The sequence below is a fragment of the Panthera uncia genome (genome assembly GCF_023721935.1).
Source record: "Panthera uncia isolate 11264 chromosome B3 unlocalized genomic scaffold, Puncia_PCG_1.0 HiC_scaffold_1, whole genome shotgun sequence".
Taxonomy (NCBI): Eukaryota; Metazoa; Chordata; class Mammalia; order Carnivora; family Felidae; genus Panthera; species Panthera uncia.
In genome coordinates this window covers 29,501,381-29,517,527 of record NW_026057582.1, presented here as the reverse complement: position 1 = coordinate 29,517,527, position 16,147 = coordinate 29,501,381, and the positions used below count along the sequence as shown (strand labels likewise).

Genomic DNA, 16,147 nt, shown 5'->3' with positions numbered 1-16,147 from the left:
TTTTTCAACGGATACAGACCCACCATTAGTGGAACCCCTGGTGTAGGCAGCTGATGTCACTATTGGCCCTTCTTCCTTCTTCTTCTCTGTAATGTCTATTTATTTATTTTGAAAGAGAGAGACTGAGCGGGAGATGGGCAGAGAGAGAGGGAGAGAAAGAATCCCAAGCAGGCTCTGCACTGACAGCGTGGGGCTCAAACCCACAGACCGTGGGATCACGACCTGCACCGAAATCAAGAGTCAGACGCTTAACCGGCTGAGCCACCCAGGTGCCCCGCTGTGGGCCCTTAACCTGAACCCACCTGCACTGCTGATGTTCTCCTTCATTCCACAAACATGTGTGAAGCAGTCAGAGCTGTAAAGATAAGGAAGTCTCAGTCCTGCCCCTTAAGAAGCAAATCTAGTTGTGGAGATAGACACACATAAAACTGTGCTAAAGGTTGTGCTATGTAATGGTGCAAAGAACAGACCATGTGGGACTCAAGGAGGTTCTAATTAATCTATGAATTCAGGGATACGATGTTGGAATTAAGCCTCAGAGGAAAAGGACATTATGTAAGAAAGGGGGAAGAGAGGCAGAGAGGGCAAGATGAGTAAAGGTATGCATTTGGTAGCTGAGTTTGAGAATAGGGGCACACTGAATGTGTCTAGAATGTAGGGTGCAGGGAGACAGGAAGAGGGCACGGAGAGGGGAAGGGACTTGAACAAGACGGTCCAAGGCCTAGAAGAGGGGGCTAGACATTCGATGCTCTATTCTGTAGGCAAAGGGAAGCTATGGAGAAGCATGTGGGATGGCTTCAGATGGGGTAAGCAGAGCCTAGACTTTGAAGACCAGTTAGGGCCCAGGTGTGCTGATCCAGGCTAGAGAGGAGGGAGTTTGGAGGACAATCAGCAGGTTGAAGACCAGTTAACTTCTTAGTCTGTGTGTTGTCCAGACCAGCACCCAGGGTGCCTGACACACAGCTTGTACTCATTAAAAGTTGAACTTAATTAGAGGAGTTGACATGGAAGATGAGGAAAGGGACGGGGGAGATGGTTTCAAGGTGTTCAGCCTGAGATAACAAATATAGGAGGAGCAGGTTTCGAGGGCTGGGCGGGGGAATGGAAAAACCTGTTAGGTTTGATGAGGTTTAATTTGAGCTGCTATGGAGGCTGTTCAGTGGAGATGTCTAGGAGACAGCTGGAGATTCTGGGTTTGTGGCAGAGCGGAGAGATCTGGATTCTCAAGTCAGACCCGCCTCTTGGGTATAGAAGGATTTGAGAGTTATAATTTCAGCATCTGTCCTCATCCTTTCTCTGTGAGAAAAGCTTCTCGTTGGGATTCTGTTAACCCCTCTGTCAACTTCCCAAACCTGAAACCCTATTCTGCCCTGTTCCAGAAGGCACACAGGTTCACTGTTGGAAAATTCTGGGTTTCGGTGGATCGGGTTCCGTCGCCAGGCTTCAGAACTTTAGTTTGGGTAAAAAGATAGCTTTTCATGTGAAAGCATTGACCGTGCAGACCCATTGCAAGCTGTCCTAGCAAGAAAAGAAAACCCGGCCTGCTCTGGGGGACACAAGTCTTTTAGCACTGAGCGGTGGATTTACAACCAAGACGCTTGGCTTACCGAACGAGTGACCTCGATTCCTCTCACTCCGCTCTTGCACAGAAGTGACCTGCCCTGCCACAGGAGTCGAGGGATTTGTGCTAGCGTTCCCTCTGAACCAAAACATCAGTAGGAAGATGTAGGTTACCCCCGGTCACAGGTGCCAGCTTCACTTACTGATGTCCCCGGGGTTGCCCTATTGTCTACTGGAACAGAGGAGGTAAAGGACAAAGTCTGTGTCTGTCCTGAAGACAGAGCTCTGGTTTCTGTCCCCAGAGCCAGTCAGCAGGGTGACAATCTGCAGAGCACACACCTCTGCTGGGACATTGCAGAAGTTCAACAACTGACGTTCTAGGCATTTTTTGTTGTTGTTGTTGGAGGTTTTTATATGGTGATGCTCAGCCACATTTACAAATACCAAATAGCAAAATCTGAATATTCATTCCAGACTTGGAGTAACAACACCCCAAGACAAAGACGCGGAGAATGCACCCGTGTCAGTGTGGTCCTTGACTCTGGGAGAACCAGTGTGAAAAATTGGAATTAATTGCTATGTTAATGTCACTGGGGCTCAGTTATCCTCTGCACTGCCATTCTAGGAAACTGCACAATCAATTCAACCCAATGAATTTTGGCAGCTTTTGAAAACATACGTGTTGTTTTCCCCCCATTATTTTTGATGTCCCCTCACCCCACACCACCCCCCACCTTCAAAGCCATTTTCCAGCTGTTCCTAAGGGAGTAGTTTTATGGAGAAGTTTCTTTTGTAGGCTTCCAGCTGGCCTCATTTTCACTATCTCCATGAAGTCGCTTTCTCTGTCGCATTGGTAGGATATTATCCGTGGTGCATTGCCTCGGGACTTCCCCTTGGACTGACTGCATGTTTTTGGTTTGCTCTCGCAGGTTGTCTCCCGGCTCAGACATCTACGTGACGGTCTCCTCCATGGCCCTCGCGAGGTCCCAGCAGTGCCGGAACTCCCCTAGCAACCTGTCTTCATCCAGCGAGACGGGCTCTGGCGGAGGCACTTACCGGCAGAAGTCCATGCCCGAAGGGTAGGTGTGCCCTTGCACCTCCACACGCCCCCTGCCCCCCATCGCTGCCTTTCACCTGTGACTCAGACGTGCCTTGACCCATCTACAAAGGAGGAGCCAAAGGGGGAATGCAGTCAATATTCCAGAGAGAAGATGTTTTAATGTCTGCTTCAGACCACTTCTCAGGAAGTGGTTTCTTCATCCTTCTCTAGCCTCCAAGGCCCCCGAAGCAAAGAAATCAGACTGCATCACTTTCTGCAGTCACGTGCACTGTCCTAGTCTTACGGCACAGATTTTGTCACTTCCCCTGAAGCACACTCGGGAGCATGCTTCTTGCACTGGCTGGAGTTTGTGTGGCTGTTAGAGTAGGGGGAACCATCATCCTGTTCGAAGCTTAAAATTATTTTTCTCACACTTTCAAAGGCTTCTGCAATCTCGGCCTGTGGTTGGTTGTTGTTTCTCATCTCTTTCGAAAACACGAAACACCCAAAGGTAACTGTTTGCCTCTGACAAGACATACAGACTGAAGGCTAAATGTACCTGATTTGAGAGGCTACTAAAAAGAAAGGGAAACAAAAGCAAAAACAAACCCCAAGCGACTAGAATGTCTGAGGCTGGGAAGTAATTAGCAGCAAAATGTTACGTGACCCACACATGCCACCTTTGCCCAGAGCAAGAGTCAAAGAACTGTCAGAGACTTCCTGCTGGGGTGTCTCTCTGGGGAGGTTGATGGAGAACTCAAAACCATTTGAAAATCAAATGTGAGGCATTTATAAAAACCCATGTTTCTATTCTGAGTTTTCCCCCAAATACATTTTTAACGAACACACACATGATTTGGTTACTTTTTTGAGATTTTTCCATGTTACAAAATAGTCAGGCTTACTAAGAATACCTTCGTAATGGGTATTTTTTTTTTTATCCTATAGCATTTTGTTGGTTTTTACAGCTATTAAGTATGATTTTTTTTGTTGTTGATGCTAAATATTTACATTAGAAGAAAGTAGGTAATAAAACCACTACACAATATGCTTGCCCCTGCTGCATCACGGGGTCCTCCGCAAGATACCCTGGGTAGTATATCTAAAATGCACATGTCTTTTCTTATTTACTTCAGTGACAATTAGGGGAAAAAAAATGTATCTCTTATTCATGAGTTCCTGCAAAAGGTTTTATGAGTTAAGTATTATTATCATACCATATCACAAGTCCTAACCAATTATTCCTTGTTTCAATTAGTAGAATTTATTTATTTATTTATTTATTTATTTTAATTTTTTTTTTAACGTTTATTTATTTTTGGGACAGAGAGAGACAGAGCATGAACGGGGGAGGGGCAGAGAGAGAGGGAGACACAGAATCGGAAGCAGGCTCCAGGCTCTGAGCCATCAGCCCAGAGCCCGACGCGGGGCTCGAACTCATGGACTGTGAGATCATCACCTGAGCTGAAGTCGGACGCTTAACCGACTGAGCCACCCAGGCGCCCCACAATTAGTAGAATTTAAATGGCCTGCTTTTACTTCAAAAATAAGAATCCGCTGCAACTTTAGTGTTAGTACAACAATAAAATATAAATGAGCTCACAACAACAACAAAAGCAGTTTTCTTATGACTGGGATATGCTTTAAACGTATACCAAAAACATAACCCGAAACCTTAGTGTTTTGGTGAATATTAAATGTCAGAAACATGGTTTCAGTGCCCACCCTACACAGTGTTTTCAGTAAGGTGGTAATTCTTCAACCTGATGTGTGACACTAACCCAACTGTAGTTGGTGGTGAGGAATTTTCCCTTGTTTGTGGGGTTACCCATGATATTTGCCATACTGTATAACATCTTTTTTACCTGGGGTGATCTTTGACAAGAAGGTAATGATATGGTTCTTTAGTCTGGATCCCCGGCAGTTTTTGCATATATCAGTGACCCAAGAGACTGTCCATTGTCTGATTTACATGCACTGCCCGTGGGCCAGGTTGGATTCTAAAGTTACTCTTATCAAGAGAAAGATGATCACGTCTACTCTACAACTTAGCCCAGTAAAAATAGGGGTGTACGAGTTGACCGTGAGGCAGGAGTGTATGTAGCCTGTTGCAAACCCATTAATACTAAACTTCAAGAAGCCCAGAAGCGTGGAGTAACACCAGTACATCAGATCAGTACACAGTGGTTGTCCAAAAGTGTGATCTGCTCACTTGTCCTCTTCCCTCCGCTTCAGTGGGCCCAGTGTCTGCCTGTGTGCAGGGCGTGCCTGCCCACTCCCTGGTGTGGGGGTACTGAGACCACCCAGATCAGCTGAGAGGTAACAGGGTGACTAGTATGCCCACTGCACTTACATGTGGGGGAGAAAGCACCTGCACCAGTTTGGTATGGAAACGAGAGATAGGTAGGAAACAACACTGTTGAAAAGACATAGGGTCTATTCTACCACCCTTGGAGATGTATCTTCGGGCCACACGCTCTGAGCAGTGTTGATGAGGCAGATCGTGGCAGAGGGAGGGATGACCTGGGTAAATGGAAGAGCTTGGAGATCATGGTGGGAAGCATAACTGAGGGTGTACAGCCTGAAGGCGAGAAGCACAGACAGAGGCAGGCAGGCCACTACAGCTTTCTTCCAGCACTCTTATATGAGGGAGGAAGCTTGTCCATGAAGGCAACTGAGACCAGTAAAAGTTGTAGAGAAGAAGTTTCCAGCCCATGATGAGGACAGGCTGTGAGCCTGCCCTGGAGAGCCATGGACCAGCTTGTGAGTTAGAGATTCGTGGTCACTGAATGTGCCTCAAGTATCAGCCAGATGATACATGCTTTTCAAGGCAGGATTTAAGGACGGCCTTACTTTGTCATTCATTTAAAACCAGACAGCCAGATTAAAAAAAAAAAAAAAAATAGGGGCGCCTGGGTGGTTCCGTCAGTTAAGCTTCCAACTTAGGCTCAGGTCATGATCTTTTGGTCCGTGAGTTTGAGCCCCACGTCGGGCTCAGAGCCTGGAGACTGCTTCTGATTCTGTGTCCCCCTCTCTCTCTGCCCCTCCTCTGCTCGTGCTATCTCTCTCTCTCAAAAATAAACATTAAATAAATACATACATACATACATACATACAACCAGATGGCTGGAAAAGCATTTGACTTTAAATCCAGAGGTTTTAAGAGTTGTCTTTAGTTTCCACTGCTACCAAAAAGGAAGAACAAGATTAGAATTCATATTTAACTTTTATCTCTGTGCTTTTGTACACATGTCTTCATTTATTGAAAATTTAGAATAAAATCATAGGGCCAGTTGGAAGATATGAGCTTAATAAGGACCCTACTTAGGGAGGAGATGGCAAAGATCATAATTAGTGACTCGTCCCCACCACCCTTTGCTGTTATTGTTAATGAAAATAAGCATTATTGCATCAAGTAATAAATACATACAAGATGCAAACAGTTTTAGCCATGTTCTTCCAGCTTACAGGAAAGGCAGAACTGAAATCCACACACAGTCTTTGCAGGAACCACTCCTCCCCCCCTTTTTTATTAAATGAGCACCTTTTGCTGAAATTTTCATAAATCAAGTTTCTTGTTTATCATAATGGAGGTAACTTTGTTTAGCAAGGCTTATGACTGAGTTTGTAAACAATGGTCATTGTGCAGAAGTAGCTAGGAGGAGGTTATAGCGGGTTAATGTTACAGCCTTCTCTGCTTCGCAAATGCTTTTATATAGGTCCTTCTCCCCAGATCCATATAATGGAACTGCCATTTAACAAATAAATCCAGACTTTGGGTGGGGGGCTGAAACTCAGGTCCAGGCCTCCCTCCTCCTTGTCTCTTTCTCTTACAGTGTATAACTTGCTAGTTCTCTCCATGTGTTTATCAGTCTGTGGCAAATAAGACACGTATTGTAAGCATCCGTCATTCCAGGCTGTTAATCTTCTATCATATTGATTACTCATAAGCTCATTAGTAACCACACGCAAATTTATAAATGTCCACGTAAGTCCTTGAATTTTACATTCTCAGCCTTTTTTCCTGGGCTCAGTCGGTATTTACTTTGCCGATGTTGCTAATCAAGGCATATGCTTTAATTAAGCACATATTATTATTCTGCACAGGGCAAAATAAAACTGGCTCATGAAATAGTTAACTGTTCTTTCCAGAAATAGACATTTGCCTTTATGTATGCCACTTTACCTACTTCCAAATTGCCCTTCCCAAAAGGCAATTTAAAATATATACAATTCAGAAGTGGTCACTGTGTAACGTAAATGATAGTAGTCTTTGTCTTTCAGACCTTAGAGCAAATGCTCAGAAAATACTTGTTCCAGGAGTGAATGACTTAGTGACTTAGCAGCTCACTGAGTTCAGAGAAACCCCTGACATATTCCACTTAGAAGATGTCCACGGAACATTAGGACTGGGAAGCCTTTCCCTTGCCTGTGAATGACAGTCCAAGCTTGGCTACACGTGGGCTAGAAAATTTGGGTTTCCTATTGTATGTTTCTTAGGTTAGCTCGATGCTAACGTCTCCTGCCCTTGTTTACAGTGTATATACCGAGCATACGTACCTTTCTTAAACAGAGTGATGTATGTTGACCGTAACACACACAGCTCCGGCCCCTGAGTACACGTGCATAAGCCTGAGTGTACAAATGCCAACACGTAAGCAAAACTGGTAGTGCCTGTCATTAGAATTCAGTTCATTACACCCAGGACTGTCTTCCCCTGATGGCTGAGGTCCCTGATGTCGTCTTTGCCTTTGTTCGGGGGAATTGCCACAGGTTTGGAGTAAGCCGCAGATCCCCAGCCTCCATCGACAGGCAGAACACCCAGTCAGATATTGGTGGCAGCGGGAAATCTACACCCAGCTGGCAAAGAAGTGAGGATAGCATTGCTGACCAGATGGGTAAGTGACTAACTCCTCCCAGAAGCAAGTTGCTATTACACCGAGGCGACTTTGGCCACCTCTTGATGACGTCCTTAAAGCATTCCATTGTAGAAGACAGCCTTGGTTAACAAATGTGATTGAGAACTAAGTGTCAGTTCGATTATGTATAAGTGAGGGCAGCAAATAAGACGTGAGAGGAAAGTCCAGGAATTCTAAGTGGCCCCCGGTTTAAAAATAGAGAGGACATAGGAATTACTTTCAGCACCGAGATTAAAATGCCAGACTGCCAAACCGCATGTGTCCTAAGCATCTCCCTCGACCCTTGCTTGCTTGTTTGTTTTCGCCTAGTAGAAGTGCCCTTAGAGACTCATTGGTATTCTTGATGTCAAGTTAAAAAAAAACAAAACAAAACAAAAAAAAAAAAAAAACAACTCTACAAAGTGGGAAAGAGATGGAATTGTTGTTCAGTCACATATGTAGCTTGGTTAGGATCTCTCTCCTCCCTCCTGTGGTATCCACCCCCCCACCCCGCCCGGTCTCTGCTATTAAGCTGTCAGCTGAGGACATGTCTTAGCAGCATAAAACAGCTGGATGGGAAAGATGTGCATTAGTGAGGCTTCATTTGGATTTCTGGCACAGCCCTTTCTCTCCCTACATGCAGTTGTTCTACGGGGACACTGGAACACTAGTTGCTACAATAAAATTTTCCCATGAAATAAGACTGAGTTTCAAAACAGTAGCCAGGGAGTTAGCCTCAGTACAGCTGGTACATCAGGGACTTGAATCTAGACCGTTGGGTGGGTTTTTTCCCCCCCTTTATCTTATCTCTAGTAGCATTACCATCAGCGTGGGGTAAAAAGAAGTGAATTTCAGGGCTGAAAAGGGTAAACTTTTAAGGCAAAGACCCATCTTTTTATCTTCTTTGCAAACGCACTGTTTGTTCTGTTTTAATGACTATCCCCCGTAAATACACTGACCGTCATCGTCATCGTAGAAAGGAATGAAGACATATTTAGCTAAGACAGGAATTGAGGAAGAGAAATGTAATTCTCAGGTTCTGAGATCTGCTTTGTTCCAGTAACTTCAGTGAGATGTGCCTTGTTACTGAAGCCATCTGTCATTACCCACTCTCACGGCACCCACCCCCACCACACAAAACCTGAGCATTTTCCGATCTGCTGCTCCGCTCTTGACAGAATGTTTTTAATCCCATATGTTTTGATACTGTTGAGATGGTAACGACACATGTGGAAAGGATCCCTGCTTCAACATGACTTTAGCAGCTTTTTTTGGCTCCTAGTGCAGGCTTTGAACAAAGCTGCCAGCAAGCCCTTTGTGCAACGTTCAGTGCCACACTTCCCACTCATGTGAAGTCATATGGGGAATGAAAAGGTATCTTGGGACTGGAAAGGGTAATTATGAGGCTCGTCCTAGACCTAGATTCATTCGCTCACATAAACCTCCCTCCAGTCTTTCCTTGTATCTACTTTCGTTTTGGTGGCATCCCACTCTTAATAGATAAGGCTCTGAAATTAATATCAATGAATCTAATGAATCTTTTCAACACATTGTTCCATCCTGTTAGTAAGATATGACTTTGGTAAGATATCCCAGAACCTGCCAGAGAAACCTTTACACCAACTGGTGGCCTTTCACCGTCCAATATCGAAGGCTTCAAATAAAATGTTAGAATAAATTTTTTCTAATTTTTTACGTTCCACGATTCCAGAGGAATAACCTAGCTTTCTCGAATTGGCACGTCAGATGGAATCTGGGGCTTGGTTGGTATAACCCATGCCAGGGAGAAATCAAGAAAAACAATTGTTCCATTCTCATTACTCAGCGTACTGTATTGAGTGTATAAAGGGCCGGCCTTATAAGAACAAAACGCCGTAACGACTTTCAGGTCACTGATTGAAAAGGCTGAGGAGATTCTCATTTGCTAGCAGACCTACCTGTCTTTGTACATCAGTGTGTTACAAACTGGTACCCCAGTGGAGAGGAGGAGTTGAGCTTAATTGGCACACCCATCTCAGTAGATTTCATTTCTCTGCCTCTGCTTTTGGAAATGGTTGAGAGTCAGTCATAGAGTATGTTGCCCAGTCCTTTACGTTTAGCAATGGTGCTGCAGAAGTCCAGAATTGTTGCTGTTAGCTACCGGTGTGTTAAAGCAGCTAAATCGCTTAGCCTTTACCTTTGGAACCCCATCTTGAACGCCAGCTTGGAGTCCAAAAGGAAGCAATTGTCTTAAGTAAACTAGTTGCTGTGTGTCTTTTCTGTTGTGCTTAGCTTACAGTTATAGAGGACCTCAGGATTTCAATTCTTTTGTCCTCGAGCAGCATGAATATACAGGTAAAATATTTCCAAAGTGTCATGGTAAGTAACACGTGATTGCATCCATGCCTGTCTAGGTAATGTAGACCAAGCTAGGTTAGCCACACTTTGCAATGAATGAATTTCATAAATTGAATCCATATATTCTCGACTTTCCCCCAGAACCAAAAGTTGATTCCTAACTTTGCCGCGTTGTTCATGGCCTTTGGTTTGGTGGTACTTGGCTATGCTAATGTGTATGACGTGACACACTGTCACCAGCTGCAAGCTTTACCCATCAGCCACTTAGTTTCTGACATGCTGTCTATCGTGTAAACTCTCAACAAGCTTATCGCTGAAATTCAGAGTTTGCTGGTCAGTGACCTGAGAAATGCAATGGCAAGCCGTCTTCATTTGTCAACATGTGCTTGTACCTATTTAGTGCCCGCACCGTAATGTCCTGTGCTGTATTCCAGAGCCAACGTGCCATCTCCCAGCAGTATCAAAGGTACTGCCAGCTTTCCGAGAGAGCCCCAGTGGGAGATTAATGCGGCAGGATCCGGTGGTCCATTTGTCTCCAAACAAACAAGGGCATGTAAGTTAACCGTCAAACGATAAAAATGATAAGCTTCCTAGCGATGTGCCTTTTGTGCAGTGTGAAAATGGCTGTTTTCACAGTGTGCTTTGGTGTTTCTTCCACATGGTCAGAGAAGAAGTCACGTGACCCTGGTGGGCGATGGGTGTTTGCAGTCATGGCCCTGGAATTTCTGTTGCCAGGGGCCCTAAGGCTGCTTTGAGATTAACTCAAATTCCTCTTTGGAATGCACCTGCCACCCCCACAGACCTGGATGGAAGGCCATGTGATGCAGCACGAGCAGTCCTGCAATGTTGGGAACAGAAATGTGCTAAAAGTAGATTTTATGGAGGTACATGGGTGGTTCAGTTGGTTAAGCGCCCGACTTCAGCTCAGGTCATGATCTCGAGGTTTTTGAGTTCGAGCCCCACGTCGGGCTCTCTGCTGTCAGCGCAGAGCCCGCTTCAGATCCTTTGTTCCCCCTTTTCTCTGCCCCTCCCCGCTTGCGTGCACACGCGTGGTTTCTTTCTCTCTCAAAAATGAATAAACATTTTAGAAAATTAAAAAGAAATGAAAGTGGATTTTATTTGCTTACACAGTTGCATGCATGAGATATGTTTGGAACATCAGTCAAAGGGATAAATAGCTTCCTGACAGCTGCCCGTCCTGCATCTCTTGTCCTGCACACTTACACACATTTTTGTTTTACCATAGTTCTACTTAATTCCTTATTACTTATGGGTGGAATTAAGAATAAGAGGTTTTGCTCATGTAAGTTTTGCCCTAGTAAAATGAATATGGAACTAAAGAAACAGCACATGCCTGTGCGTGGGCAAGCGCCCTGCACTGGGCTGTGGGTGAGAGATTTACTGAAGAAATGCGATGTTGTCATCACAACATGTTGTAAGTGATAAATTATCCAGTCTGTCAATTTCCTTTCCTTCATTAACACCTTTATATTGATGACATGGTAAAATAATATTTTGGATAGATTAGGTTAGATTAAATATACTCTTAAAATTAATTTCACCTATTTCTTTTTACTTTTTAATTGGCTACTACAAAACTTAACATAACAAATGTGGTTTGTGTCACATTCCTATAGAAATCCGTTCTGTATTTTACACTCTTAGCACATCTCGATTTGGGCTAACCCCATTAAAAGTGCTCACACAGCACAGATCCAGAGCTAAAGAAGTTCCGCCTTACAAACATTAAAAATAAATGAGGGCCAGGGCACCTGAGTGGCTCAGTCGGTTGAGTGTCCAACTCTTGATTTTAGGTCAGGTCATGATCTCACAGTTCGTGGGTTCGAGCCCCATGTCGGGCTCTGTGCTGATTGCATGGAGCCTGCTTCGGATTCTCTCTCTTCCCCTCTCCCTGCTCCTCCCCCACGCTCTCTCGCATTCTCTCTCTCTCTCTGTCTCTCAAAAATAAATAAATAAACATTAAATAAATGAAGACCTCATAACATAAAAGGTGTTGTTGCAGAAAACCAGAGTGGCACCAGTTAAGTAATGGATTGGTGGGTTCTTGTTTAAGAAAGAATCTTTCCCTCTAAAGTGAAATTTCTGCGTCCTCCTCCTGCTCTTTCCGTAGCCAGTGAAGAGCATGTCCCTTTCTCAGCCATCATGCACATGCACCTGCATGTGTACACACACACACACACTCTTGAGCTAGTGTCTACCCTCCTCTTTTCACTTGATCTCCACCAGGTATCTGGACTTCCTGTCTCCCATCTAATTTAAAATATTATTTTATTCAGATATATTTTGAAATCTTATTTCTTTGGTAAATTATAGAACATTCTAAGCAGCTAAGCCACTGTGTAAAGTATAGAGTTTAGGGGCCCTTGGGTGGCTCAGTCGGTTAAATGTCGGACTCTTGATTTCGACTCAGGTCATGATCTCATGGTTTATGAGATCGAGTCCTGCATGGGGCTCTGCGCTCACAACACAGAGCCTGCTTGGGATTCTCTCTCTCTCTCTCTCTCTCTCTCTCTCTCTCTCCTTCCCTCTCCTTCTACCTCTCCCTCTCTCTCTCTCTCTCAACATAAATAAACATTAAAGAAAAACTAAACTATACAATTTAGTGGTTTTTTACTATATTCATAAAGCTGTGCAACCACCACCACAGTCTAACTGCAGAACGCTTTCATCCACCCCAAAAAGAAATCCTGTGTCCTCAGGCAGTTACCCAGGCTCTTCCCATGCCCTCCATGCTGTCGACAGCCACTCATCCACTTTCTGTCTCTGATGATGTGCCTGTTCTGGACATCTCATGAATGGAAACATACGCTATTTGGCCTTTTGTGTCTGGTTTGTTTCATTCAGCATAACGTTTTTGAGGTTCATCTATGTTCTGGTATGTGTTCGTACTTCATTTCTTTCTATGATAATAATTTCCCATTGTATGCATATACATTTTTTTATCCACCAGGTGATGGACATGTGGATTGCTTCTATATTTTGGCTATTATGAATAATGCTCTGTAAATATTCATTTAGAAGGTTTTTTGTGATGTGTTTTCATCTCTCGAGTAGATACTAAGAATGGAGCTGTGATTGTTTTCCCACAGCAGCTGCCCCATTTTACATTCCCACCAACCGTGCCAACCCTCACTGCTGTCTGCCTTTTTGGTTAGAACATCCTAGTGTGTGAAGTGTTATTTCATTGTGGTGTTGATTTGCATTTCTCCAGGAACTAATGATGTTGAGCATCTTTTTTTTTTTTAATTTTTTTAATGTTTGTTTATTTTTGAGAGAGACAGAGTGTGAGCGGGGGAGGGACAGAGAGAGAAGGAGACACAGAATCTGAAGCAGACTCCGGGCTCTGAGCTTTCAGTACAGAGCCTGACGCGGGACTAGAACTCACAACCGTGAGGTCATGATCTGAGCCGAGGTCGGACGCTTAACGAACTCAGCCACCCAGGCACCATGTTATTGAGTATCTTTTTATGTGTTTGTTGGCCATTTGATATCTTCTTTGGAGAAATGTCTATTCAAATCCTTTGCCCGTCTTTTAATTGGGTTTCTTGAAGCACAAAAGTTTTTAGTTTTCGTGAGATCCAATTAATTTTTTAAAAATCTTTCGTGCTTTTGGTGTCATTCATATCCAAGAAACCATCGCATAAACAGGTCATGAAGATGTATACTTACGTTTTCTTCTAAGAGTCTTATAGTTTTAGCTCATACACTTAAGCCTTTGATCTTTTGAGTTTATTTTTCTATGCAATAAGGACCCAACTTCATACTTTGTTTTTTGCATGCAGATATCCAGTTGTCCAAGCACCATCATTTCCTTTCCCTACCACCTACCCCGCTCACCCCTTGAATTGACGTAGCATAAGTTGTATCTCCAAGCACTCCTTAGAAAGCTGGCTCCTACACAGATGCCAGTGGGGGGAAGGAAAAGGAGATCTCTTTACAAATAAGCCTCCTATTTTGCCTTACATTTGCTCTGATTGGTTAGGACTTTGGGAATCCAGCATACCTTCTGATTAAAGTGATCTCAATATTATTGATAGTATTTAGCCTAAGCGAATTGAAAAATGGGTTCTAAATCTAAACGTGGCCTGTTTCCAGCACTCTTTGCCATGAACACTCTGAATAGGTTCTTCCAGGCCCCTCCTGTATTTGGCTTGTTATCACTGGAATTTTTGTGCTGTGAGAACCCCATAACCAGAAACTTGCCACAGGGCCATTCTCCCGTTGTTTCTTCCCAGTGTTCAAGAAGCAGAGCCTATGCCTAAGGCAGTCTTACTTCCCTTGCAGTCTGACAGCCACTACTCAAGCCACTCCAGCAGCAATACCCTCTCCAGCAACGCGTCGAGTGCCCACAGCGACGAGAAGTGGTACGATGGGGACCGCACGGAGTCTGAGCTCAACAGCTACAACTACCTGCAAGGCACCTCCGCTGACAGTGGCATCGACACCACCTCCTATGGTCCCAGCCACGGCAGCACGGCGTCCCTGGGGGCTGCCACGTCGTCCCCTCGCTCAGGGCCCAGCAAAGAGAAAGTGGCGCCCCTGTGGCATAGTTCCAGCGAAGTGATCTCCATGGCAGATCGGACTTTAGAGACAGACGGCCTCGGCATGGACCGGAAAACAGAGTCCTCCCTGAGCCTGGACATCCACGGCAAGAGCCCAGCGGGCTCAAACCCTCTGACAAGGGAGAACAGCACTTTCAGTATAAATGACGCTGCTTCCCACACAAGGTAACTGCCCTCCCCTACCGCCTCTGGCCTTCCCAGCCCACTCCCGAATCGAGTTTCCAGCCTCATCTCACTTTGCTTCGCTCAGTAGAGTATAAATAGGAGGGGTTTTCCGTGCAGTGACCGCTATTTTTACATATGCCTTTTATTTGCCACCAAAATATTTTATTCCTACAACCCTAATGCATTATTTTTAACTGAGAAAAGTATACGGATTTACTCTTTGTAAAGTTGTGTTTGATCTTATAAAAATTATCCTGTGTACCAGAATTAGAGAAGAATTTTATAATTCAGGCTTTCAGGTAGTGATAGAGAACGTCTATCAGTCAAACAGTCTTTTGAACACTGGAAGAAAATCTTGAGCGTATTTTTAGAAGAAAGGGGTCTTTTCTAAGAGGAACATGGTGTTATTTATGATGCTCAGCCCATCCTTCACACTGCCTGTCAGAGAACATCACTTAGCCAGTGTTTGCAGGGGAATCCTTTTCCAGGAATTGCCTCCTGCCAGTGATATGTTGAGGGTTGGGGGAGGGGAGTCCAGCAGAAAAGTGTAGCTAAAATTAGACATCCCATGTATTTGGAGCAGGAAAGCACACATTCTCCTGTATCCTTAGAGATCTCTCTGATAGGCAAAATAAATACCATTTTTCATTTCCTCTTTTGGATTTGAGCCCAAAATCCAAAATATGACAAGATTCTCCCTTTGAAGGAGGAAATATTCCAATACTGTCTTTTTGGGCCTGTTGATCTCTGTGGTGGTTTCTCCTTTTACCTCTCATCCTTGGCTGTCATTGATCAGTTTGCACGACAGCACCTGACCTTGCTGCCTTCTGGGCCTCCTTTTATTATTATGCCCTGAAGAAAAACAGCGAAGAAGCTAGATTTAGTTTTACTGTTCAAATGGGAATCTAGGCACATAATCTGCCAGTAAAAACCGGATAATCTTTTTTTTTTTTTTTTAATTTTTTTTTCAACGTTTTTTATTTATTTTTGGGACAGAGAGAGACAGAGCATGAACGGGGGAGGGGCAGAGAGAGAGGGAGACACAGAATCGGAAACAGGCTCCAGGCTCCGAGCCATCAGCCCAGAGCCTGACGCGGGGCTCGAACTCACGGACCGCGAGATCGTGACCTGGCTGAAGTCGGACGCTTAACCGACTGCGCCACCCAGGCGCCCCAAAAACCGGATAATCTTAATGACAGAAGATGTCCTGGATTTAATTTGGATTTGTTTAACTCGACCAGTTAAATTTCAGTTCTCTCATTGTGTCTATATTGTTAGTGATAAGATTCCTGACCTTTGCATCTGAAAATGTCCATTTGGCCCTATGGTGTGAAGCATTGCACAGGTTTTTATTCTGTTTACCACATTGCAGGCCTGGAAACTACTTGACCCCAAACAGAAAGGGAGTTGGGAAGCAGTCTTGATGTTCTTAGTACCAGGCACTCAGGCATCTTTCCACGATTCAAAAAATAGAGTGTTTGATTCAGATGTGTTAAGGAAGTATTTGGGGAAGTAGAACAGAAAGCTGGACGTCAAATACCATAATAATGTAATGTGGACCTAGA

At 44.2% G+C, this 16,147-nt stretch overlaps 1 protein-coding gene across 13 annotated transcripts in view; it reads left to right on the top strand.

The window, feature by feature from the left end:
- The window catches only part of SIPA1L1 (signal induced proliferation associated 1 like 1), a 361,673-nt gene that overhangs the window by 313,012 nt on the left and 32,514 nt on the right, over positions 1-16,147 (top strand). For 12 of the 13 annotated variants that reach the window (XM_049612534.1, XM_049612538.1, XM_049612526.1 and 9 more), the window contains 4 exons: positions 2,490-2,639; positions 7,373-7,497; positions 10,269-10,387; positions 14,140-14,582. In XM_049612534.1, the coding sequence (XP_049468491.1) occupies positions 2,490-2,639; positions 7,373-7,497; positions 10,269-10,387; positions 14,140-14,582 (837 nt within the window). Of the gene's footprint in view, positions 1-2,489; positions 2,640-7,372; positions 7,498-9,768; positions 9,832-10,268; positions 10,388-14,139; positions 14,583-16,147 lie in introns of all 13 variants that reach the window. The other variant, XM_049612539.1, reaches the window with a different exon arrangement.